Source organism: Lactuca virosa, chromosome 2, assembly GCF_052849685.1.
Source record: "Lactuca virosa cultivar CGN04683 chromosome 2, Lactuca_virosa_CGN04683_v6, whole genome shotgun sequence".
NCBI lineage: Eukaryota > Viridiplantae > Streptophyta > Magnoliopsida > Asterales > Asteraceae > Lactuca > Lactuca virosa.
In genome coordinates, this window is record NC_136427.1 from 207,568,850 (window position 1) to 207,593,683 (window position 24,834).

Below are 24,834 nucleotides of genomic sequence, written 5' to 3' on the forward strand. Positions count from 1 at the left end.
ATGTGTAGATCTATGTGTATGTGTATGTTATGTGTGATTTCATGTGTTTATGTGATAAATATGTAACAAAAAGGAAAGAAATCTCGAGATATATGGCACAAGAAGTAAAATAAACATTATCTAAGATATATTACACTAAACAAGTCAAGAAAAGTTACCCTCTAAGGTTATAATAAACATATTGCAACATAAAACTCATTTTTGGACTAAATTTGCCAAATAAACAAAAGTTGGGTTAAAAATTGTCATTCACGGTTTTCTTAAGGACCGAAAGAGTCATAACAGTTAAAATAAATGTTTTTATGAATATTATGCTCTTCAAAGGACTAGAAATGTGATTTGTAGCCTAACGGGCCAATTTTTGGGCTTTTCGGCCCATAGGCCCAAAAAATTGCGAAAAAAGTGATTTTCAAGGGGTTGAAATGGTAAATTTCTCAAAACATGGGGTAAAAGGGTAAACAAAACTATTTCAGGGGTTAAAATGATTTTTTTTCCAAAAAAAGGATCAAAATGTAAAGTTTTTGGAATTTGGGTCAAAATTGTAAAAGTTGAGAAAAGTTTGGACTTTAACTGAAAAACTCTTTGCTGAAAGGGCTGAAACTGCCAAAGAGTAAATTTTGAGCTAAAAACATTACTTAAACAAGTCTATGGATCAAAAATGTCAAGAAAATGGTTTTAGGGACCTAAAATGTTTTTTTTTAAAATAAGGGACTAAGATTGTCATTTTTATTGAAGAAGGGCTGAATAGGTCAAACCAATATTTTGAGTCAATTATTTTATTATTAAAATACTTGGGTCAAAAATACCAAATTACAACTTATGAAAATAAAATGAAGAATATATACATTTATTTTCAAATATCGTTATAAACAATCGACAAGCCTCGGGCCGTTGCGAATATTAACAATTGTTCAATCAAGCTTCCGACAATTATAATATACCTAAAACAAGTAAATATTCAAATTGTTGGGCTTGAAAGATCCTAATCATGCTTATTGGGCCTTCGTGGCCCACTGACATGACTTTCGGGCCTAACAATGATAACACATGTCTATTGGGCCTCCTGTGACCTAATTACATGTTTAAGGGACCCTCAATGGCTTTTATGTGCTATTGGGCCTCAGTGGCCCATTAGCATTGCTAGTAAGGTCCAAATAAATCAAATGTGAAATGGGCCAACGCGTCCTTCGTATACCCAACAGCCTTAAATAACACACGTAATTAGCAGGACCTCGTAATCCTCTTCTCCTCGTTTGTTAGGCTTACCTTTAATTCAAGTAAACAAATACAGGTCGTTAATCAATGGTAATCAATTTCGTTTGGATTAAGTGAGTAATAACGGGCGACACCTCTAAGTGTCGTTCGTAGTCTGTAGTTATAATCAAAGTCTCATGGAGGGAGAGCGAGAGTTTGTGTATAGATCTATACGGGGGTGACTCCCCCACACCTCAGTTGTTCGCTACAGTTAGACTCGGCCAGTCTAGGGTGACAAAATCTTAAGATCAATTCCGGCGTTCGCTAGAATGCCAAGACAGACGAACTAGTCATTATCATGTATGGTTATAACGACTCACATAAATAAATAAATCCAATACTATCCGAGTAATCAAGGAAAATCATAATTATTCGTTGTGACGGTATAACAATTTGAAACAATTATATTATCTTATCGGAAAACATCGGGTTTTTCGAGGAAATCAACACCATTCACTTGTACTTTTCAATAACTATAATGCAAAACTTCTCATTTATACACGCTTTGAAATCATTCATGCACAAACTTATGGACCTTCACACTTTGGTATAAACAATTGTCTTTTCAGAAAATATCGGATTTTCTGGGTTTTATAAACTACACAAAACATTTTTATAACAACCCTGCTTATGAACTCACCAACATTCCATATGTTGACGTTTTCAAAATAACTTGTATTCTCAGGTAACAGGTAAGCTGAAGAGTAATACCAAGTATGTTAGGGTGTTATGCTTTGAAAAACTTTCAAACAATTTATGATATGAATATGTAATATTTAAACAATGTACTTGATGTGAACCATGTCAGTTGTAATGTATTAATGCATGGTGAAGTTTATGTTGTGTTTCATGTATATTCATTGTGATGATATTCAAGTTGAGTCACGCGAGCCCTCGGACGTTTCCGCCGTCTGGTTCGGGGGTGTGACAGGTTGGTATCAGAGCTCTGTTTATAGTGAACTGGCATATCTAACCACACATTGATATGCAACTATAAACCAAAGAGGGACTAAAACAACTCTGAACAAAACAAATAAAACACAACGATAAAACACCTCTACTTGTACGATATAGGAAAAAGAACATAATACCAAATCAAATAAGATGATACTGACATCTCGGTTAAGTCGGGACTGTTCATAGTTGTATTAAAGGGTGAATGTAGCCTGATCAACTACATTTCCTCCGAAGTACAACTATCACATGCCCCGGGGAAATCGCGATGGTCGTTAAACCTAAAAACATACCCCTTTGTTACCAAGAAGAGAACATCAACTCAATTTGCATAATAATTAAAACATCTTAGGAATAATATTAGTATATTTATACACTCTCGCAGACAGTATGGCCGGCTTCCATCACCCCGGAGATCCGTATTTCCCTAATCAGGGGAATAACGGATGGTTGGAGGAGGAACCTGAAGAAGACCCTGAGGAGGAGTCTGAAGAGGAACCTGAGGCGGAAGTCGAGGGCGGACCTGCTGAGCCAGTGGTGGACCTGGAAGAAGAAGAAGTCGAAGAAGACCTCGAGGAGGAACCCAGCGATGACGATGACGGTGATTCGGACGCGGAGTCCGAAGTCATCAACCCCCCTTACCCGACTAGGGTGCCCGCTCATCGGATGGGCCCAACTGGCCCTACACCCCCCCTGGGGTATCGACCTTTGGAGGTGGAGCAGGCAACAGGGACAGCAACCCCGACTCGACTCGTCGAGTCCACTTATGAACTCGGTGAGTAGCGTCCATGGCAACACTCAAATGACCTTCTGAGGTCAGATCCGCTTCTCTAACCTATAGATCTGACCTTTCCATACCCACTAATCATGTAAAGGTGAAACCTTTACACTCATGCAACACATATATGGTTCCTTTTGAAGAAATAGCCTCAAAAATGGCAACCTAAGTTCATTCCTTCCATAACACTTCATAAAGCAAGATGGATAATGCTCTCTGGACCTCTATGGGTCCAGATCTGAAGTCTAACACATAAAGGGACCATAAACTCATCAATTCAAGCCATAAAAAGGGTATAGAAAACCCTAGATTCATAGATCTTAACCAAAACAGAAGGAGAGTTCGATTTGCTACCTCAATACTGCAGATCCAAGCTTGAAAACCACGGATTAGCAATCCTCTTGACCTCCTCTAGCTGGAAACACCTTCTTCTTTGCAAAACAACACCAAAAAGGATTAAAATGGCTTGCTCTCACACACAACTCGCCCAAGCTCTCTAGAGTTTCTCTCTCTGGACTGGTAGCCGCAAATGAGGGCCATAAGGTCCCTTAAATAGGGCACATGCCCGAGGATTTAGGGTTTCCACCCACAGCGCCTACTCGGCGAGTCTACTCTTGGACTCGTCGAGTAGTTCATTAAACTTACGTGGCCATCCCGCTTCTACTCGACGAGTTATAGCACCAACTCGCCGAGTAGATCAATGATCCTCAAAAATAATTAATTAAAATAATATACCTGGAAATCCGGGTGTTATATATATATATATATATATATATATATATATATATATATATATATATATATATATATATATATATATATATAGTACAAGGTGAACTTTAAACATTTTAAAATTTCAAGGGTTAATCTTTTAATAAATTAAACTTTTAATAATTAAAGTTAAACCATATATGGATTGATTAATTATCCTTTAATTAATCATTTAATTATATTATTAACAAAATCCATAAGAATGTGATTTAGGGTTTACATTTTAAATTTCAAAAAGTAAACCTTTTAATTTAAATTTTAAACAACCCTAAAATTAACTTTAATTAATAATCAAATTAATTATTTAGTCAATTAATTATTTAGTAACCAATTATGAATATATTAATTATCCTTTAATTAAACAATTAATTAAATTATTAATCATATCCATAAGGATAATTATAATCAAATAAAATCAACATTATGCAATTCATAATTATCTCCTAACATTTAGGTCATATTTAATTATCTAACATTACCAAAAATCAGATTATGGAAGATTTAATAAAAGATAATTACCAAATATTAACCAAATAAATCAAGTTAGGCAAGAAAATCCAAAATCAAGATTTGTGACAACCGTCAATTTTTGGCCAAGTCAAAGTCAACTAAAGTCAACAAGTCAAACCAGTCAACTCATCTAACCCTTGTACATTAGGGTTTCCATTATGTTTCTTATTGTACAACTCGCAATACTCATACAAATTATCACTTAGAGTTTTCACGTGTTCGGAAATTCTAAACCCTAATCAGGGTAAGTGACGACTCTACTCGATAAAACATTATTCCTTAACCCTCGGGGGCATATAACAATCATAACAAGACTTAACGAGGTTTACAAACCTTGCGTTACAGAGCCAAACACTCAAAAAGGTCACAAAAGAAGTCTCTCCCAATCTCTTTCACTCTAACTCTCCCAAATCTCTCTCTGTATGAGAAATCTCTCCAAGAATGTGAAATCTCTCCCAAATCTCTCTCTGTATGAGAAATCTCTCCAAGAATGTGAAATCTCTCCCAAATCTCTCCAAGTATGAGAAATCTCTCCAAGTGTGTGAAATCTCTCCCAAATCTCTCTCAAAAGTTCCTTTAGCTTTTTATAATCATTTTGGGCATCACGACACTTAACTTGGTGAAAAACTGCGCAAAACGGGGAGTTTATGCGAAGATCAGCCAAATAGGACCGAACCCTCTTAGGGCCGAAACCCTAAGAAGCGAAACCCATAAGAACCGAACCTTCTCGGACCGAAGCCTGCTGACCCGAACCGAAGCCTGCTGACCCGAACCCGAACCTCGCCTTCGCTCCTGACCTTCGCCTTCGGCCCATATCACCTTCGGTCTATTTCGCCTTCGGGTCCATAGCAGAAGGGACCGAACTTCGGCCCTATCCGAGCAACTTCGCAGGAAACCTTTTTCTTCCCGGTTTTCGACTAGTTTTGCGTTCTAAGCCCTATTTTAATTATTTTAACGTGGGGTTTTCACCCAAAATCATATTTTAACATATAAAAAACCCCTTACTTCATGAATAATCACGTTTTTTAGTGTAAATCTTATCCAAGAAGAGTGGGTGAAGTACTTGAGGTGGAGTGTTGACTTTACTTTAGTTTATGACACAAGCAACCACCCACACCCACTCCATGACCAGCCCACACCCCCCCACCATACCTGGTCATTCATCGTCCTTTTCCCATCATTTCCCAGCCCTATTCCTTGTCTAAGGCTGAAATCTATCCTCTCTCCTAACACTCTCTCTCATTTTCTCATTCTTCCACCAAAGATCAAACACATTTTCTCTCTCACTTCTCTCTCTAAATTTCGAGAGTTCAAGGCTGATTTTCAAGTTCTTCATCTACCTTGGTAAGTAAATCTCTCCCCACACTTGATTTCCTTACACTTCTTCACTCAAATCGTGAGTTCCTTACACAAATATCGTCATATTTGTTGTTAGATCTTCGAATCATCAAGCATCTTCTAAGTGTTCTTGAGTTGAACACTTCTTTTCTCCATCATCCTTCTACTGAAATCACTCAAGGTGAGTTCATACCCCTACATTTTCATGTTTTCATCAAGTTTTAGGGGGGGAATACAAGTTAAAACACCAAAAACTTAACTAAACTCAAACAACAGCTTTCATCAGAAAATTTGAGTCTTATTCACGGACTGTTTTGACTATCTTAAACTTAATATCTTTCAAAACTGTTTAATATGCAAATAGTTCAGGTTCATTCCTTTAAAATGACTATTTGCACATCGCCATACGATTTTTCTACGATTTATGGTGATTTTTACAAAACTTCCTATCATTTCAGAAACAAATTCGGACCAGTCTGTGAATATGAACATTTTAACACAAGTTAAAGACTTCTAAAAATCATAATAAAAATTATGAATAAACTAGACACATTTTGTGAACTCTCAGAATTTACGGAATCAGTTTTTGACTTCGTATGATTTTTCTAAAACAGTGTAGAAAGGTAAAAATCTAGATAACAGCTTATAACTTTCATCACACTTTGTAACTTGTGAGCAAAGTGTTAATATTTGAAGATTTCATATTTTACATGTGTTTCTTGTTGTGGTATAATTATATAACAGAAAATACTCACTGAATTGTAAGAATCCTCCATTATTACCATTAGTACAAAAATAAGGCATGATAACACATAGTTATATTTTGCTATACATTCGACTTACATAGAAAAGGGTCCTTATACATCACCAACAAACATGCTAGAACTATAATAGGTATAGTTTAGGTTCACTACCACTATCACTATTTGATAAACTATAATATGCATAATTCAGGTTCACTATCACTACCACTATTTGGTGAATTATGATATGTATAGTTTATGTTCGCTACCACTACCACTATTTGATAAACTATAATATGCATAATTCATGATCACTATCACTACCACTATTTGGTGAATTATGATATGTATAGTTTATGTCCACTACCACTACTTGATGAATTATGATAAGCATAGTCTCGGTCTTTGGTTTTTAAGACTACATTCTATCTAGCATTGCTAGTCTTCAGCTATAATTGCTAAGTGTATATGCTAGAGTTATATAAGAATCTAGTCACAATCGACTTAGAATTGGTGGGCCCACCTCATCTCCTGTTCCTTGTTTGGTTGTGGACCTAGGGCGGACCCATTATATTCAACGGTCTATTTAACTTAAATTTTATATAACTTATATACACTTAGAGAATATAGAATGAAACTATAGGAAATTCTAGGATGCACTATTTATTAATATAGAAACTTACGATTCACTCTTTAAGGAAAATATCGGATTTTCTTTGGAAACATATCTCTATTAAAACTACATTACGTCTAGAATTGTTAGGCTTCAGCTATAATTGCTAAGTGTATATGCTAGAGTTATATAAGAATCTAGTCACAATCGACTTAGAATTGGTGGGCCCGCCTCATCTCCTGTTCCTTGTTTGGTTGTGGACCTAGGGCAGACCCATTATATTCAACGGTTTATTTAACTTAAATTTTATATAACTTATATACACTGGGCGATTATAGAAGGAATCTATGGGTCCCTCTAGGGTTCATTATCGCATAACATAGAAGCATTCATTTCACTTAATAAAGAAAATATTGGATTTTCTGGAAACATACTTTGTCGCTTTTACAAGGAAAACAGTTTTTTTCTCCAACAAAACTCTTATGAACTCACAAACTTAATTGTTGACACTTTTCAAAACTACTTGTATTCTCAGGAAATCAGTGAAACAGGAAAACATTAGTACTTTGAGGATGGGACGTTAAATCGTCAAACAGTTTATTTTGTCATCATAATGTAATTGATTTTGAAACATGTAAACATATACTATGGTGTAACCTTTTCAATTATATTTATGATGGTTGTATTTACTTTGAGCACTATTATACTCGTTGTTGTGATACTTTACATGAAGTCCTCCACCCCCGGACGTTTCCGCTATCCTTGGTTTGGGGGTGTGACAAGATCTGACATGCAAACACGCCGTGTTGCAGTCCAACACGCCGTGTTGCAGTCCAACACGTCGAGTTCGAAGAACAACTCGACAAGTTCGAAGAACAGAATGACGATTTTGTTTTCTCCTCCTTGTTCAAGTTCATATTAGTATCAATTTATTAGAAAACTAAACCTAGGCTCTGATACCACTGATGAGTTTTAAGCATAACATACAATCCTATGTGTGCATGCAACCCTAATTGAAGATCTACGTTTCTTCTAATTGAACATACAATAATGAACAACAAAGTATAAACCCTAGATCCCTAATGTATAATCAAAATTCACATAATAAAAGGGTTATGAAATATACCTTTAAGATTGTTATTCTAAACAATCTTGAATCCTTGCTTGAAAGACCTTTTGTAGCAAGCGTCACAAGTGTCGCGCCTCTAATGGTTCACAAAAAACTTAAGCAACCAAGGAATACTATAGAGAGAGAGAGAGAGAGTAATAGATCAAAATTTCGGTCAAGGCACTTAGAATGAAGGGTTATGCCGAAATTTAACCCTAAGGAGGGTTTATATAAGTGTTAGGAAGGTATTGGATAAGACAGGTGTATCCAAGATAACCCCAATCCCTTAACTTCCTCCCTAAGGCATCCAATGCACCCTTAGAGCCCAAGGAAACCCTAGGAGCATCTAGAATTCGTTCCCCCTACTATAGGGAGGTTCTAGAATTGCCCAATGCTTAAATATTGAATATTGTCACCTTTAGTCCCTGCAGTTTTAATTAATTCATTTAATCCCAAAATTAATTCCAAATTAATTTCTGATTAAATATTAATTAAATAATATGATTTCTAATTAATATATTATTTCCATAATACACTAATAAATCATTTATTTTTGATTTCTAATTAATTTATTAACCAAGTAATAAATTAACAAATCATTCTTCTCTCTCCAAAAGTTATCCAATTCAATTGTCAGGTTTCAAGGCAACACAAAAGGACTGTGCTATTATCAATTCAAGTTTATAAAAATTATAATTATGGGCTTAGACACCTAATCCAACATTTGGTAGGTGGTGGAATTTGGCATAACTTAAATCAAAATAGGGCAATGTACTTTCATTTTAATGTTTAGTTTTCTGTAAGTTGGATCCTTTTTTCTGGAAAGGGCAATGTCCTTTATTTTTATCATTTTAAGCATCTAAATACCAAAGTACATTCATTTTTTTACTGTGTTTGTAATAGGGCGAATTGCAGAGAATGACAACATACTTAATTGTGGCTCCCAATTAAGGCAATGTACTCTACTTGCACATAAAAACAGCACCTTCAAACCCCCGCAACGCAGGGGGAGGACGCTTCTAGTTTTCATTAATTTCAGTTCCAAAAGATCAACTTTCAATGTTTTCCATCCCCATGGTATTTTTGATTTTTTTTGAACTGCAACAATTAAGCAATAACGTTAATAAGAAAAAACCAAAATGAGGAGCTCATACAATTACAAAAACGAGTTCATAACATGAGACATACACCAATCAGACCAAACAATTTTTCTACAATTTGAACTACCATTGATCCAATTAAAAGTGGAGATAGTGATATCATCCGCAATAAGCATGATTGCTCACCGCTCATTCTTAAAAATAATGGAATTTCTAGCTTTCCAAATGATCCATAAGGTTGTATAGATAAGAGATAACCTCAACTTCTTCATCATAACTTCATCAGCACTTGTATTCACCATATCAAACAAAACCGAACAATATGTAGGCTTTGATGGAAGTATAGATGACCATTCTAGCAACTAGGTCCACAATTTCACAACAACTCCACAGGAGAAGAAAATGTGCTCCATGTCTCTTCAAACAACCTACAAAAATGGGCATAAACTCGAATTCAAAGTAACACCCCTTTTTAATAAATTGTCATAAGTTAGCATTTTATTTTTGACAAGTCTCCATACAAAGCAATTTATCTTAAGAGGGATCCAGTTAATCCCATTAAACTTCTCATCTTTGCTCACACCTGAATCAACAATGAGAATTCTAACAACTTTCACTGAAAACGACTTTCCAGCATCCCAACCCACTGCCATCTATCAAGCCAAGTAGTAAACTGAAAATTGTTCAGCATGCTAAGTAAAACAGAAATTTGGTTAGATTCTCTTCCATTTCGTAGCTGTCTAGACCAACTCTAGGATCACCTAGAACTCGCACCTGTCACCCCTCCAACTCTATCAAACACCAAACAATCTTTGTTAGATTCAACCACATATAAGTTAGGAAAAAGATCCTTTAAAGCTACATTTCCACATCACACATCTTTCCAAAAAAATGTTTTATCCCCCATACCCACCTTTATTTTAAAGAGATTATTAAGAACGATGCCTTTAACACTTACCTCTATATCAATTTGCGAGATATCAAACCACACACCTTTTAGGGCTTTCTTTGCCAAGGGCTTTCCATCAATAAACTTCAAAAATTTTGATATATAGAAAATATATAACTAAAGAAAATCAAACCCCTAACAAGAAGGTAGAGATGATGAGATTGGTGATCACTTGATTCTTGAGTTAAGCATTTTAATAAGAGTTGTCAACTTGTCATATGTCCGTATCTCATTGGGTTCAGGTTTAGTTAACACACTCCAAAAAGGGTGACATTATATTCTAAGGCCCCGTTTGATACGCATCTTTCCAGGTCCAAACAGATCTTTCTGGCTGAATGGACCGGAAAGACTGTTTGATTTGCACAAAAAAATGGGTCTTTCCCGGTAAGATATGTCTTTCCCAGAAAGCCCCAAAATCATATCTTTCTGGCTGAATAGGCTGAAAAGACAATTATGCACCAGACCCCGTCTCTTTCTTTCTTTCTTGGATTATTAATTTTTTTTAAATAACTTTTTTTAAATTTATTTTTTATTGAATTATTACTTTTATTCACCATTCAGCATAGTCAATTAGATGTACAATCAAACAACATAGTTTCTTTCCCAGTTAGAAAACTTTCTCAGACAGCACTTTTCCAAATAGAAACTATGAAACGGGACTTAAATCTAAAATAATAATAATAATTTTCTATATGAAATAAATAATTGGATTTAAGTTTATTTTATTTTCGATAACCAAATTATTTATTTAATTATCAATTTACAGCATACATGTTACATTGGAAAATATATAATATATTTTTTGTCAATAATATATTCCTTTTGTCACATATTTATTTGTTAGAGAACATTTTAATAAACATAATATTCGTCAAAAGCCGTAGAACGGAAAAAACAGCTTTTATGGGTTCTCCTCTCGGAAAAGCCCGTTAATGGCAGAGCGTTGAGAAGAAGGTAAAAATTACCATTACGAGTTAAGAACACAGTAAAACAATTTTTGCACAGATCTCCAGAAACCCATATATACCTCTTAAAATGGCTCAAAGAACAGTTCCAATTCTAAAGAAACTCTTCTCCGATACCCCTCCTCATCTCCGATCATGCCTACGCTCCATAACCTACATGCCGCGACCCGGACGCGGCGGCTCGATACCCGTTAACCCTATTACCGGAGAGGGTATTCCAAGACTCGTTACTCTAATCCCAGGCGATGGGATCGGCCCTTTGGTGACCGGCGCCGTTGAACAGGTCTTCGAGGCAATGCGTGCGCCGGTTACCTTCGAGAAATTTGAAGTTCATGGCGACATGAACACGATACCCGATGATGTTATGGCTTCGATTAAGAAGAATAGAGTTTGTTTGAAGGGCGGATTGATTACGCCGGTGGGCGGAGGGGTTAATTCGTTGAATCTTCTGTTGAGGAAAGAACTAGATTTGTATGTCTCGCTTGTGAGCTGTTTTAATTTGCCTGGGTTGCCTTCTAGGCATGAAAACGTCGATATCGTGGTGATCAGGGAGAACACGGAGGGGGAGTATTCGGGTTTGGAGCATGAGGTTGTTCCTGGTGTCGTTGAAAGTCTTAAGGTACATTTGGGTTTCTTAATTTCATTATCATCGCATGCTTGTTGTTCGATGAAATGCCTATGTGAAATTGGCTACTCTTGAACTGCAGTATATTAGTTTCTTTCTATTGTGTCTGATTATGGTGTCATTTTAGGTGATAACAAAGTTCTGCTCTGAACGTATAGCACAGTATGCTTTTGAATATGCTCACCTCAACAACAGAAAGACTGTAACAGCTGTTCATAAAGCAAACATCATGAAGCTTGCAGATGGTCTTTTCTTGGAATCTTGTAGGGAGATTGCTAAAAGATACCCCAACATCAAATACAACGAAATCATTGTTGATAATTGCTGCATGCAACTTGTTTCAAAGCCTGAGCAATTCGATGTCATGGTATGTTAATCTTATCTTCTTCATCTTTCATCCACTTGTTTTCTTTCCAATTGTAGTTTTTTACTTCAGTGAATCTTGCAGGTGACCCCTAACCTCTATGGCAACCTAGTTGCAAACACTGCTGCTGGAATAGCAGGTGGGACAGGTGTCATGCCAGGAGGTAAGTACTCTTGTTGCTATTTCTTGATTTTCTTCAATTTAGACCTAATTAATAACATCCATTATGATTTAAATTGTTGCAGGAAATGTTGGAACTGAGTATGCAATCTTTGAGCAAGGTGCATCAGCTGGGAATGTTGGGAAACCAAAAATTGTTGAGAAGAAGAGAGCAAACCCTGTGGCTTTATTCCTCTCATCAGCCATGATGCTCAGACACCTTCAGCTTCCTGATTATGCAGATCGCCTTGAAAATGCAGTGAAACGTGTCATTTTTGAGGGAAAATATCGTACAAAAGATCTTGGAGGAAGTAGCACAACACAAGAAGTTGCTGATGCAGTCATATCTGCACTAGAATGACTCCAATCTTGAGTGTAATTTTCCATTTTTGCCATTTTGATTTTGTTATATCATTCTTTACACAATGGTTTTAGACTTTTAGTTTGAATAAGTCGATCCATGAAGTGTGATCTGTAAAGGGAAATGATCGGTTTTGTTCTTTGGTAATTGGTATTGATGATGGTTGTACAAATCTTCACTTAGGTTGCTTTTAAATTTTCCATGGCTATTTCCAATGATGAGGATAAGGAGGGCATTTACGTCTTTTGCACAAACATCAAAATGCTACGTTGCTATAAATGGGAAGAAATTGTTCTTATTAGTAAAACTTAAATTACATTGTTAAAATCGAAAATTCTAATAAAGTACCTTACTATTTCTCCCAATTAACTTTTTTTTAAAAACAAGTGGACATATACATTAATCTTCTAAAATTACAAAGCGGTATAAAAAAACAAGTGTTGATCATGTTGTTGAAGAGGATGCAATAGCAGGATATTGAGTAAGGTTGAGGCGAATAATGAAGTTCTTTGCAAGATTCCCGAGATACAAATGTTCACCGATCTTAATTCCTGTTGTTACAAATGTCAGTTTAGGGTCATAGTATCGCTCAATTGGCTCCCCATCCAAATTTACGGCTATTACCCCTGAGTTTTTCTCTACAGAAGGTCTTTTCAAGTACTTTTCTAAAAATGCAAAAACTTTTCGTATGTATGGATATTTACGCGCAAGGTCCCATTCGTATGTATGCTCCTGCAAAAAATAAAATAAATTGTATAAATCAGCTTGACACTGACAGTCTGACATCATATATCTAACATGATATCAGAACAATCAACTTACAGTGGGAATCGCAATCCAGTAGTGGCCTTGGCCATCATACCGAATGTTGTCAGGCATACCGGGCAATCTATCAATAAAAACATCGATTGAACCTTGTTTTTCCCCTTCTAAATAGTACCTCATGCATCTCATCCTTCAATTCACAATACCAATATGTCAAAATTGTAATGAAATGGGGAAAAGGGAAGTGAGATGTTGACATTACATTGGGGTTTCGCAAAAGATGACAAAATCTTGATTTGGGGAAATTTCAACACCATTGGCATAGTAGAGATCTCGAGCAATGACTTTGGTTTGCTTTGTGGATGGATCATAGCTCATGAATCTTCCGTAAGGTCGATTTTCGAATATGTCTAATGCGAAATCATGCAACTCGTATTTCCAAGAGGCGTCTGTGAAGTACAATACACCGTTTTTTGCAACGACTACATCATCTGTGGTTCCAAATTTTACACCCTCGGCCTCGTCTGTCAAGACTTCTATTTCACCATCTTGGGTTATTTTAAGTAGTCCCTATAAAAGTAAAAAGTAGAGGGTGTTTGGGATTGCTTTAAAAACAACTTTTCACTTTTCACTTTTCCAAAAAGTCAAAAAAGTTCAAAAGATGTTTGTCAAATTGAAAAATTCTTTTTAAAACAACTTTTGAGCAAGGGAAAAAATATTGATTTTAAAAGTCACAAAATCGTGACTTTTGGGATTTTTGTCCCTCAAAAGCAACTTTTCCATCCAAACACATTTTAAACCATTACTTTTGGAAAAAGAACTTTTACAAAAAGTCCTTCTATAAAAAAGGACTTTAGAGCTAAAAAAATAATCCCAAACACGCCGTAATGGACAAAAAACTAAAGTCATGTTTCACACGTTGAAGGAGACTCTTAAATGAGGCTAGGTCGGGGTTATTGGAAAAAACTTATTATATTGAGGGACTATATATTGATAATCAATTTTTTTTGGCAAGTTAACCTTTCCGTTAAATTTTGGTTGACAGTTTTGGGTTTTCTAGAAAAACCAATTAATTATTTTAAAGTTGCAAGTGTTGGAATTTTGTGCTATAAATACACGAGTTATGTCTTCATTTTCATTTAATGGCTGTTTTGTCTTCTTCACAATATCACAGAAATGTTCAAAGCCATGTTTATGAGAAGAGTTCATGCCTTTCATGGGATTATGTCTTGAAACTCTTAAAACTGGAGGAGATCTTGGGAGGAATTTGCCTAGATCCATCAACAGTATAGTGGAGACTAATATTCTTTAAAGATAGTGATATAATCACGTCCTTGTTTTATGTCTTTGTAGATTTCGTCCACTGTTTTCATATACTAGTTTTAAGAGCATCTTGTGCACTTTTACTTTTAAAATGTGAATTAAACCATTTTTTTTTATCAAAATAATAGTAGATTATCAAAGAATAAACCTGTATTATTATTATTATTATTATTATTATTATTATTATTACATACCTATAAAAGAATTAAACAATTATTCAAGCATATTTTAAACTAAATTCATAAACTGTACCGGGATTCCATGATAGAGGTGCAAAAGAAACCAGTTTAGGAACCGAAAATGGTTTGAATCCGATCCAACGATTTGGGATCGGTTTGGGACATGGAAGGTTGAAAATGGTTTTCAAACCTACAAAAATAAAAAACTACTTTTCGTATAGTCAAAAATGTTGTTTCCATATATTACTTCTTTAACTTGTAGTTAATACAAGTTTTTGAGGGATTTCAAGAGTGATGTTCACCCATTGTACTATCCTAGATGCCCGAAAAACAATATTCCAAAAATTAACAATAGAACAATGTTGTTTTGAACCTATATGCAAAGTTGTGATTTTTGCTTATTGGTCCGCTTTTGATCAAACATGAAAATTTCGTTAAATTCCGACCCCAAAATCAAATTCAGTAAAATGCAGAAAAATGGCGAAAACAAAGGTTTTTTCAAACTAGTTTCAAACCGATCCTAACAAGGTTACTATAGCTTTGTATGTTTTTGCTCGAAAACCGATTTGGTCCGATCGGATTTGTACTCATTCTAATTTTCACTTTTTTTACTAAATCCGATCCAATTTTGAAACCAATCCGAATCCGGTTTTGTGTGTCTTAAGGACCTCTGAAATTATTATTATTATTATTGTTATTATACATATATATATATATATATATATATATATATATATATATATATATATATATATATATATATATATATATATATACACACACACTTACACACACTTTGTGTCCTTTTGATTTATGCCACATGATTTTAGAATATTGCCACCTTTGGTCCCTACCTTGATAGTTTTGTTGCAGGGCCGGTCCAGACGTTGGGCAACCCAGGCGACCGCCCAGGGCTCATGTCTCCAGGGAGTCCAAAATTTATGGGCTATGTAATGTATATATATAAAAAATTATTACTTAAATAATTTTTAGGGCCTAAAGTTGGTTCAAACTCAAAATAACTCAAAAGATAAACAATTTGACTTGTTTGTTATTGTTAATTAAACGCGTTTATAGTGAAGAATAAATGATATTTTTTTGAATCTTTATTATATTTGTTTTTAAGGGGCCCTTTTTTTTTCTTTTCGACCTGAGCCTCATATACGTTTGGACCGGCCCTGTTTTGTTGTTTGGCAACTTAAGTCCTCCCAAGTTTCTATTTTGTCCCTATTTTTTGTGGTTTGACAACTTTAAGTATTCTATTTTACTTTGTAAAATGATAACTAACTTTCTAGCCTGCACTTTTTAAAATGTTGCTTTTGCCCCTTTTATTTTTTAAAATTTTATGTTTATCCATTGTAATATATATATAATATGATTTTTTTAATAATTTTGGTTCATTAACTTAAAAAAAAATACTAAACTTTTATATGTTTATTTTTATGTATGTGTCGATATAAATTTAAGGTGATCAACGTTTCGATATAAATTTAGAATTTCAGCTCGTTAAATTAAAAAAAAAAAACTTATTTGCTTATTTTTACATATGTAGACATAAATTTGAGTTTTATACGTTTTGATGTAATATATTTTTTAATATTTTCATGCTTATTCAAGTTTAGAATATTGGCATCTTTGGTCATTTTTATATTTTTATATGTTTTTTTATTCTATAACAGTCCTCCATATAGGTACACTATCCGCCAAAATCCGCAAAACGAAGAATATAACTTTCTTGTTCTACGCTTTGCACTAGCTGGATACTGAATTGGGCCTAAAATAATCTGGTCCGGTCAATTACAACTAAGGCGTGGGGGAGTGGTGCGGTAGAGGAAGTGCACCCTTGACACCTAGGTAGCGAACACCGCCCCCTCCCTGCGGTTTGGGTGCGGTCTTGACCGCAGTGCGGTATATATTGCCGTACCTCTCTCTCTCTCTCTCTCTCTCTATATATATATATATATATATATATATATATATATATATATATATATATTTCTTTCCTATTTATTTTGCTTTAGAAATCTAATTTTTTTATATTAAAATCAATTCCTTTAACGTTTATTTCCAACAAAAATGTGTATTTAATTTTCTTTTTCCCAATTTAACTCTTTTCTTTCCCTTCTATATCTTGCTTTCTATTTTTTTTTCTTATTTTTCTTTTTATATCTAGATAATAATAAATTTTTTAATAATAATGAATCTTTTTTATTATATAAACTATGAAGTATGATTTTATGTTAATATGTTAATACGAGTAATGTTTTCTTATTTTGAAGTAATGATTTGCTATGTTTTTTATTAAAATTAAAGTTTTTATTTAAATTCAATTGATAAAAAAAGTGTAGCATCACTTTTTCGGTGTGGTGGCAAGAAACCATATTTTTATGGTAAAATATGATGGTGCGTCTAATGTGGGGGGAGAGTGGTTTCTTTGACACTACTCTTTTTGGCCTAAAAAAGGGAAAATGACTTAGGAGGGTAACTACCTCTTATCCGTGTTCACATATTGACAACTTTTTTTTTGTACATAAGAAAGCAACTAACTTGTTTTAACTGTGTAACATCCAAAAAATCATGACAAAAAATTTCGTTTTTAATTTAATACTAAAACCATAATTGTCAAACCATTAATTTAATACTCCGGCATCGGGCCCCGCTCGACATCAGGCCCCACCCGGCATCAGGCCCCGCCTGGCATCGAGCCCAGCTCAGTATACATATTTGTCTCTCTTAGGCCCCGCCTGTCTCCGGGCCCCGCCCGCTAAACACATACAATCATATAACATGATAACACATAAAGAAACATACTCTACTGTATCCCTGTCCTAAGAAACATACTCTGCTAATAATGAGATACGGAACCTCGTCTGTACTCAGCTAGTGATGAGATACGGGACCTCGCCCACACTCACCTCTCTACTAGGCACATACAAGTATCACACAGACAACAAGTATAATCTAACATGCAAACATTCCTCGGGTACCCGCCCGGCATCGGACCTTGGTCCGGAATAACATACTAGCATATAATGCCTAGGGCTAACCCCCGGGTCTTCCTACTCATAGACTACATGGGCTGGCATTGTGGCCTTAGACTCATTCACACGGTGAGGAAACTCACCTTGCACTGCTGAAGCCCTGGCTGGAACTAGCTGAATACGGACGAGGTTCTGTATCTCATTATTAGCAGAGTATGTTTCTTAGGACGGGGCCTGATGCCGGGTGGGGCCTGATGCCGAGCGGGGCCCGATGCCGGAGTATTACATTAATGGTTTGACAATTATGGTTTTAGTATTAAATTAAAAACGAAATTTTTGGTCATGATTTTTTGGATGTTACACAGTTAAAACAAGTTAGTTGCTTTTTATGTATAAAAAAAAAGAAGTTGCCAATATATGAACACGGATAAGAGGTAGTTACCCTCCTAAGTCATTTTCCCCCTAAAAAACGATCTTAAAAAAAACCAAATAGGCGCTGTCTATACGTGCCTAGATGCTTAAAAGCCATAGGTGTTTAATAGCCATAGCCCGTCCTTTTGGACAATTGTGCCGATTTTCAGAAAGGTTAAAAGCAAGTACTAGACAAATTATAGGGGCAATTTGCATCGTATATGGACTAATTTTAATGAAATCTTATATATTTATGACTCTTTATTATTATTATTTTTTAATTTAGATAAATTAAACATTCTTCTATATTTTATTTTTATCTATCATTTTATACACGTTAAATAGTGATAAATATATTAATATTTTTAACTTTATTAAATATGACACATGTTAACATTTAACATTGATAAGACATGAATAGCAAGAAAATATAGAAGAACTAGGAGAATACCCATGCATTGCGCGGAATAAAATTATTTAGTTAACCAATTAATAATCATATGTCATTGAAAATATTTATGTCATTTATATTAACTAAAAAATAATTATTATTGCATTTAGACATTTAATTAATATAACATTATAATTAATTTGAACAATAGATAATATAACAATTACTAAAATAGAATTATTTAATGGTATCTACTCATTCTTTACGTGTGTATAAAATTAATTATATTTCTCATCTATTTTAATTAACTAATGTTATGATTTTATTAACTTTAAAAAATTTGACGTCGTTTTAATTTCATCATGATGATTATTCAAATTATCAATCATTGTTTGTGATGTAACATAATTCAATTTATAACTTTATGTTATTTTAACTATTATTATTATAAATTAATTCAAAAACAACTTATTTATTTATTATAAAAAAATAGTTTTTGGAGATCTTTTAGTTAAATTTACTTTTAGATTTATGTTCTTTTACATTTATTGTATTTAATATTTTCCTTTTAACTCCTTGTAAAAAATATACATTGAATTTTTTTAATTTATTTGATATATTAATTTTACACTATATTTTTAAGTTTGTTTGATATATTAATTTAGGTTATGCATTTAACACTATATTGAAGTTATTGATAATTTAAGAAGTCTTTCATTTATGATAATATTTGTAATTAATAACATATTTAAGTTAAAAAGTATATTATATGGAAATATGAAAAGTTAGGAGTTTCAAATTGATGTGGTGAAAGGAAAAATGCTTACTTTATAAGTATAGTATGATATTTAATTTTCTTTTAGTTTAAATTGCCGTGTCTTGTTTATATTTTATACATTATTTAAAATGTAAAAATAATGCTTGAGAATTATTAAATTTACATGAGTTGAGAATGAGGGAAGTGGAAGCAATAAAATTATAAAAGAGATCACAAGCAAAAATTAAAAAAAAATAAAAAATAAATGGAATAGTAGAAAGAGTTCCGAAGAAATAAAATCAATAAAAATAATCAAACTTTCAAGAAATTATAATATGCAAATCCAACACAGCTTTTATGGTTATTAAAATATCTTTTAAATCATAAATAAAACATATACTTTCTTAACAAAATAAATATGTATTTATCTAGGGGTGAACATAGTGCGGTTTGGTGTGGTTTTACGGCCAAACCAAACCGCAAACCATATGGTGCGGTTTTTTAGTTCTTAAAACCGTTGAGTACGGTTTTGCAACAGTTCGGTTTTACGGTTTTTAAATGCGGTTTCAGTTTTAAACCGTGTCTAGACTTTGGTGCAGTTTTTTATGTTTATTGGTGCGGTTTTCTAAAAGCGTAAGAACTGAAAACCATGTGCACGTAAGCTTGTATTGTGATTTTTTTTTTCATTCTTGAAACCATTCATTTCCAGCCTAAAACAAAAATACATAATAAAAAATTCTAAGTAGCTTAAAATATAACATGTGACTACTCTCAAAAACTAATTAATAATCGAAGGTTGGTTGACTATGAATTAATTTTTTACAAGCTTGTTACACATGTCGATTATTACGTTTGGCTAACAATAGATTTTTTTTTGCCCCATATAATCTTACACAAACACAAAGTAAACATATAATAAATATATCATCGTTTATAAGTATTTTACATTATAATATATATTAATTGATTTATTACTATACACGTTTGCGGTGCGGTTCGGTTTTTGGTGGACCGGTTTTTTGGATAAAAACCGCACCGCACCGCACCGTTGACCTTCGGTTTTTGCAAAAATTAAATATGCACCATTGATTTCTGCATCGATTTCGGTTTTTCGGTTGTAATTTATTGCGGTTTTATTGGTTTTCTTTTGTCGGTTTGGTTTTATTCACCCCTATCTAAGTCAAGATCTAAACGTGTCATTTTCATGTCAATTTTGTTTCCATAAAAGCATTAAATTAAATGAAAGCAGCCTCTTAGATCTAGAAGTTCATTTTTTCAGACATTTACTTAATTAATACGTATATACAAATATATGTATTTGGCAATCAGTTGACTTAAGTTTCACGTTACATCACGTGCAGGCGCTGTAATAAAGTATTGTGTTGTCTATTAAAAAGCGAATATTTAAATTTCGTTAATTAGAAAAATAAAAGAAAAAGTATATTAAATTAAATTTATCAAAAAAAATATGAATAAATTCAATTCATTGATTTTTTTTCAATCACATGCCACCTTACCAGATTTTATCCTGTCGAGGTTTTGTTTGTGTATTATGACTATTATTATATACTCTACAGAGTAGAGACAAACCTTAAAAGCATCAGCGACGTAAACTTCACCGGAATAACCAAGAGCGAGTCCAAGAGGCCGGCCACCAGTGTTAACCCAATCCTCCACCACCGAGTCATTCACCGTCACTCGCTTGATCCAGCCATCAACACAGCCGGTGTAAATAACCCCTAACTTCGGGTCATACAGGATGTCTTCAGGAGCCAATAACTGACCCTCCCCTATCTTTTCGGAACCATGGAGCACTCGAGGATTGGTTCGTGGTATTACAGTAATCGGTTTCTTAGCTAACTCGTCGGAGGAGTAGGGAGCCGCATCGAAGGTATCAAATCGGACTAGAAGTAAAGCTATCACGACGGTGGCCACGGCGGAGAGGAATAAACCCAGACGCCAAGACCTGGTGTTTTGGATTGTTGTGGCGGAGAGATTTGGTGGCGCGTTGGGGGACGATGAGCGAGTTGACTCGGCCATATGGTATGTGAATCCGTGAATGTAGCTGTGATGAGCCTTTGTGTAGTGTAGCAGAGAGAGATCTTACGTGCACAACATATATAGTGGTTGGATTTTTAAATGTAGTTTAGTTAAATTTAGACATATATATATTTTTATTGCTAATTATTAAAATACTTCAATTTTTGTGTTATTTTAATGTTAAAAAAAGGGATATATACACTAAAGTCCCAATATTTTCATCGATTTGACAAGAAAGTCCTAAACTTTATTTTTTTGACAGTAAAGTCCAAATTACCGGCAATTTTTGACACTTTTATCATTTTTTCCCGGTTAGACGGTAATTAGGATTTTTTTGTCAAAAAAATAAAGTTTAGGACTTTCTTGTCAAATCGTCAATTAGGACTTTACTGTCAAAAAAATAAAGTTTAGGGCTTTCTTATCAAATCGTTGAAAATATTGGGACTTTAGTGTATATATCATTTTTTTGTTAGAAATTTAATGGTATGATACTCTTTAAGCGTAAGAGTTATTGAAACATTTTCTAGTCAGCTAGGTCCTATTGAAATCCTTAACGTTTGCTTCTTGTTAAATAATTTTTTAAATCTCAACAAACGGACATTGAAAAAATTGGAGATGATCAATAAATAAAGAAATAACCAGGGTTGTGTTGGCTTTTTGCAGTCCTAAAAATGGAGAAATAAGACACCGAAAAAAGTGAAATTGCCATTTTTTCCCTTCTCAACATTCACACCCTTTTGACTAGGCATGTGTTGTTTGTGTTTGTATAATCTGTTCCTACTTTTTTTAGTTCAAGATTTGGCGGCGAAGCAAGAAGAAACTTTTACAAGGGTGAAAAGACTTGTAAAACTTTCTTCTTACTTCGCCGCCAGATTTATAATATTTCTATTTCAATTTGCCAAGTTCTCAAAATTCAGATTATGAAAAGGGATGCCGTAATCATAATCGAATTTTAGAACGCAAATAATGGACCCATATATAGAATTTCCTTATGTTGAGCCATTCCAACATGAAATTCATATATATATCCTTGATTAAATACGATTAAAATCTTAATCTAAGCTTTTAGAATTGAAATGAAGTATAATTTTCTCTCCCTTAATTATAGCAAAACAACTTTTTCAACCCCTACAACCTCACGAATTGAAACTTTTGTTTTCTATAATTAACATTGCTAACTTGCAACCTTTGTCATAATTATCATGCTCCCACTAACATGATGATTATTAGCATAACACTTATGCTCCCACTAGCTTTGACATGTACTCAGAAATCAGCTGACTTTCTTACCAAAGTTCAGATTTCTGATACTAGATTGTTTTGATAAAACTTTATCAAAATCATACACCTCTCTTAGATAGCTCACATGTGTGTCTAAACAATTTTAGAACTATGAAAAGGGATGTCGTAATCATAGTATCAATTGTTTAGACCTTTGCCACTTCTCACAAGTCCATGTTAGTGTGCCGGTAAACCACACACGCTCCACTAACGACTTTGAGAATGCAAATATCACAATTGCTATCTAGCTAAAATCTACTTAGTGAAAGTGTTTCCTCACCATCATTTTCATGAATCGGAGAGAAACCTTATGACACTTAGATTTAATAGTGTATGTGTTCTTATCCATGTGAATTTGTCAAAACCATAATCACAAGACAAGGTTAGTGACAAATCCAAACTCATATTGATTAAACTTGTGCAATCTTAAATTCTTGCCATTTGGCAGCTCAGGTGCCTGCCATTGCTTCCAAGTAGTTGTGAAACCAATTGAGAACTCTAAGAACTCCTATGCAAAGCCAACTTGAATAGGCACAAAAATTTCAACACGATAGGTTATAAACCTCAAGTCGTGTGCTAGTGAAGGACTTTAGGTTTTATTCTTGATTAAGTCTTGAAACTTTCAAGAGCTTTAAGACTCCCACTGTCCTCTTGACATATAAGACTCCCTTGTCAAATATTCAAGAGATAGTGCGGATTCTTTATCAAGACTAACACTTTACACAATTGGCCTAAGTTGGTCTCTGTTTTATCCAAAACATCACAACTTACCAATTTCAAATGTACAAGAGTATATAACCTTTTACTCTTACATTTGACTAGTGTTAACAAACCCTCTTTAAGATATGTCACTCAAGTTACAATCTTGGAGTATGACTCTAAGAATTGTTTTGGAACGAAGTATGACTCATCTTTTTGATTTAACCATTTCAACAATTCATGAGTCCTCTTCTTAGTCATAAGAATGCACTAAGATGACTTTAGAGGACCAATTGTGATATGGTATCTTAATCATTAAGATGATCATAAACATGATACTAAAGTACTCTCCCATCTTTTCAGATTTGAGAAACTTTTATCTTTCTGCCATACTTTGATTCTTCTTATTCGTTCTGTCTCACATTGAAACTTCTCCAATGCTACAGACTTATACTTAAACTTATAAGTATAACCATATTTACTGAACTTAAGTAAATCATGACGAATAGTCTTCTTGATCTTTTGTGGTGGACTTGACCAGTGCACAAGAATGTGTACTCGATCCCTTAGTCCTTTCCTTATTCACATAAGGAATTAGTCTTAATTTTCCAAGCTGAAAGTTCTCATTCATCATACTATACAACTTGCATGATTCCAAGTTTCGGTCCAATTGAACCTTGGGTGATGAGAATCTTTCCTTATTTGGTAATATTAGACACTACCACAACCGAAAGAATCAAATCCATTTTTCCAATATTGCTATCAATGGAATTTTATAAGCAACAACTTTTCACAAATGCCATTGTAAGGATACTTAAAATAAATAAAATCAAAACCTTTTTTCTTTTATTTTAAAACTTTGCGGAAAAACTTATCCTTACAATCCATATGAAAACCTTGTTGTTATCTATTCCTAAGCAATATAAATATCATAACTCTTAAGTAATAGCCCAAAATTCTGATCACCGAACCATGCGATTGAAATCCATCTTCGCGATCAGAATCAGCATGTACTTAATAGAGTTAGACAATGGACTTTACCTGAAGTAGAGCCAAACTTATTGACTTTAACATCCTTAGGTAAATTTGGCAGCTTCGTAACCAATGCCCCTTCCTTTGGCAATAGTTACCTATGGATCCTTGATAATGGGACTATCTCAGACTTCGCCTCTCTCTTTACCATTGGGTCAACAGAGTTGACTATGGCCGATCCCTTTCCATTGGGAAGAGAGAGCTTTACTGGATATCCAATGGCATCATTGTCAATGTCCATAGCGTTTTAGGAAGTTGATCTTAGCAAATAGATAAGATCATTAAGGGTCTTGTCTTAGTCTGTTTCATAGGATTCCCAAAAGAACTCACTATGTGACTTAGAAAGTAGTTGAGCCACCAACTTTCTCAAGACTTTGACACCC

The 24,834-nt window shown here is 34.1% G+C and overlaps 2 protein-coding genes across 2 annotated transcripts; one reads left to right on the plus strand and one right to left on the minus strand.

Annotated features, from left to right (window-relative positions):
• Positions 1-10,974: 10,974 nt before the first annotated feature.
• Positions 10,975-12,764, plus strand: LOC145160095 (isocitrate dehydrogenase [NAD] regulatory subunit 3, mitochondrial-like). The gene is made up of 4 exons (XM_079079200.1): positions 10,975-11,702; positions 11,836-12,075; positions 12,157-12,235; positions 12,318-12,764. Exons 1-4 carry the CDS (start codon positions 11,154-11,156, stop codon positions 12,590-12,592), a joined length of 1,143 nt encoding a protein of 380 aa, XP_078935326.1. The 5' UTR covers positions 10,975-11,153; the 3' UTR covers positions 12,593-12,764.
• A 103-nt stretch (positions 12,765-12,867) lies between these two features.
• LOC145160094 (protein STRICTOSIDINE SYNTHASE-LIKE 5-like) lies at positions 12,868-21,522 on the minus strand. Its single transcript, XM_079079199.1, has 4 exons — positions 20,990-21,522; positions 13,620-13,927; positions 13,415-13,547; positions 12,868-13,324 (listed from the first exon to the last, which is right to left on the minus strand). Exons 1-4 carry the CDS (start codon positions 21,437-21,439, stop codon positions 13,037-13,039), a joined length of 1,179 nt encoding a protein of 392 aa, XP_078935325.1. The 5' UTR covers positions 21,440-21,522; the 3' UTR covers positions 12,868-13,036.
• Between the last annotated feature and the right edge of the window lie 3,312 nt (positions 21,523-24,834).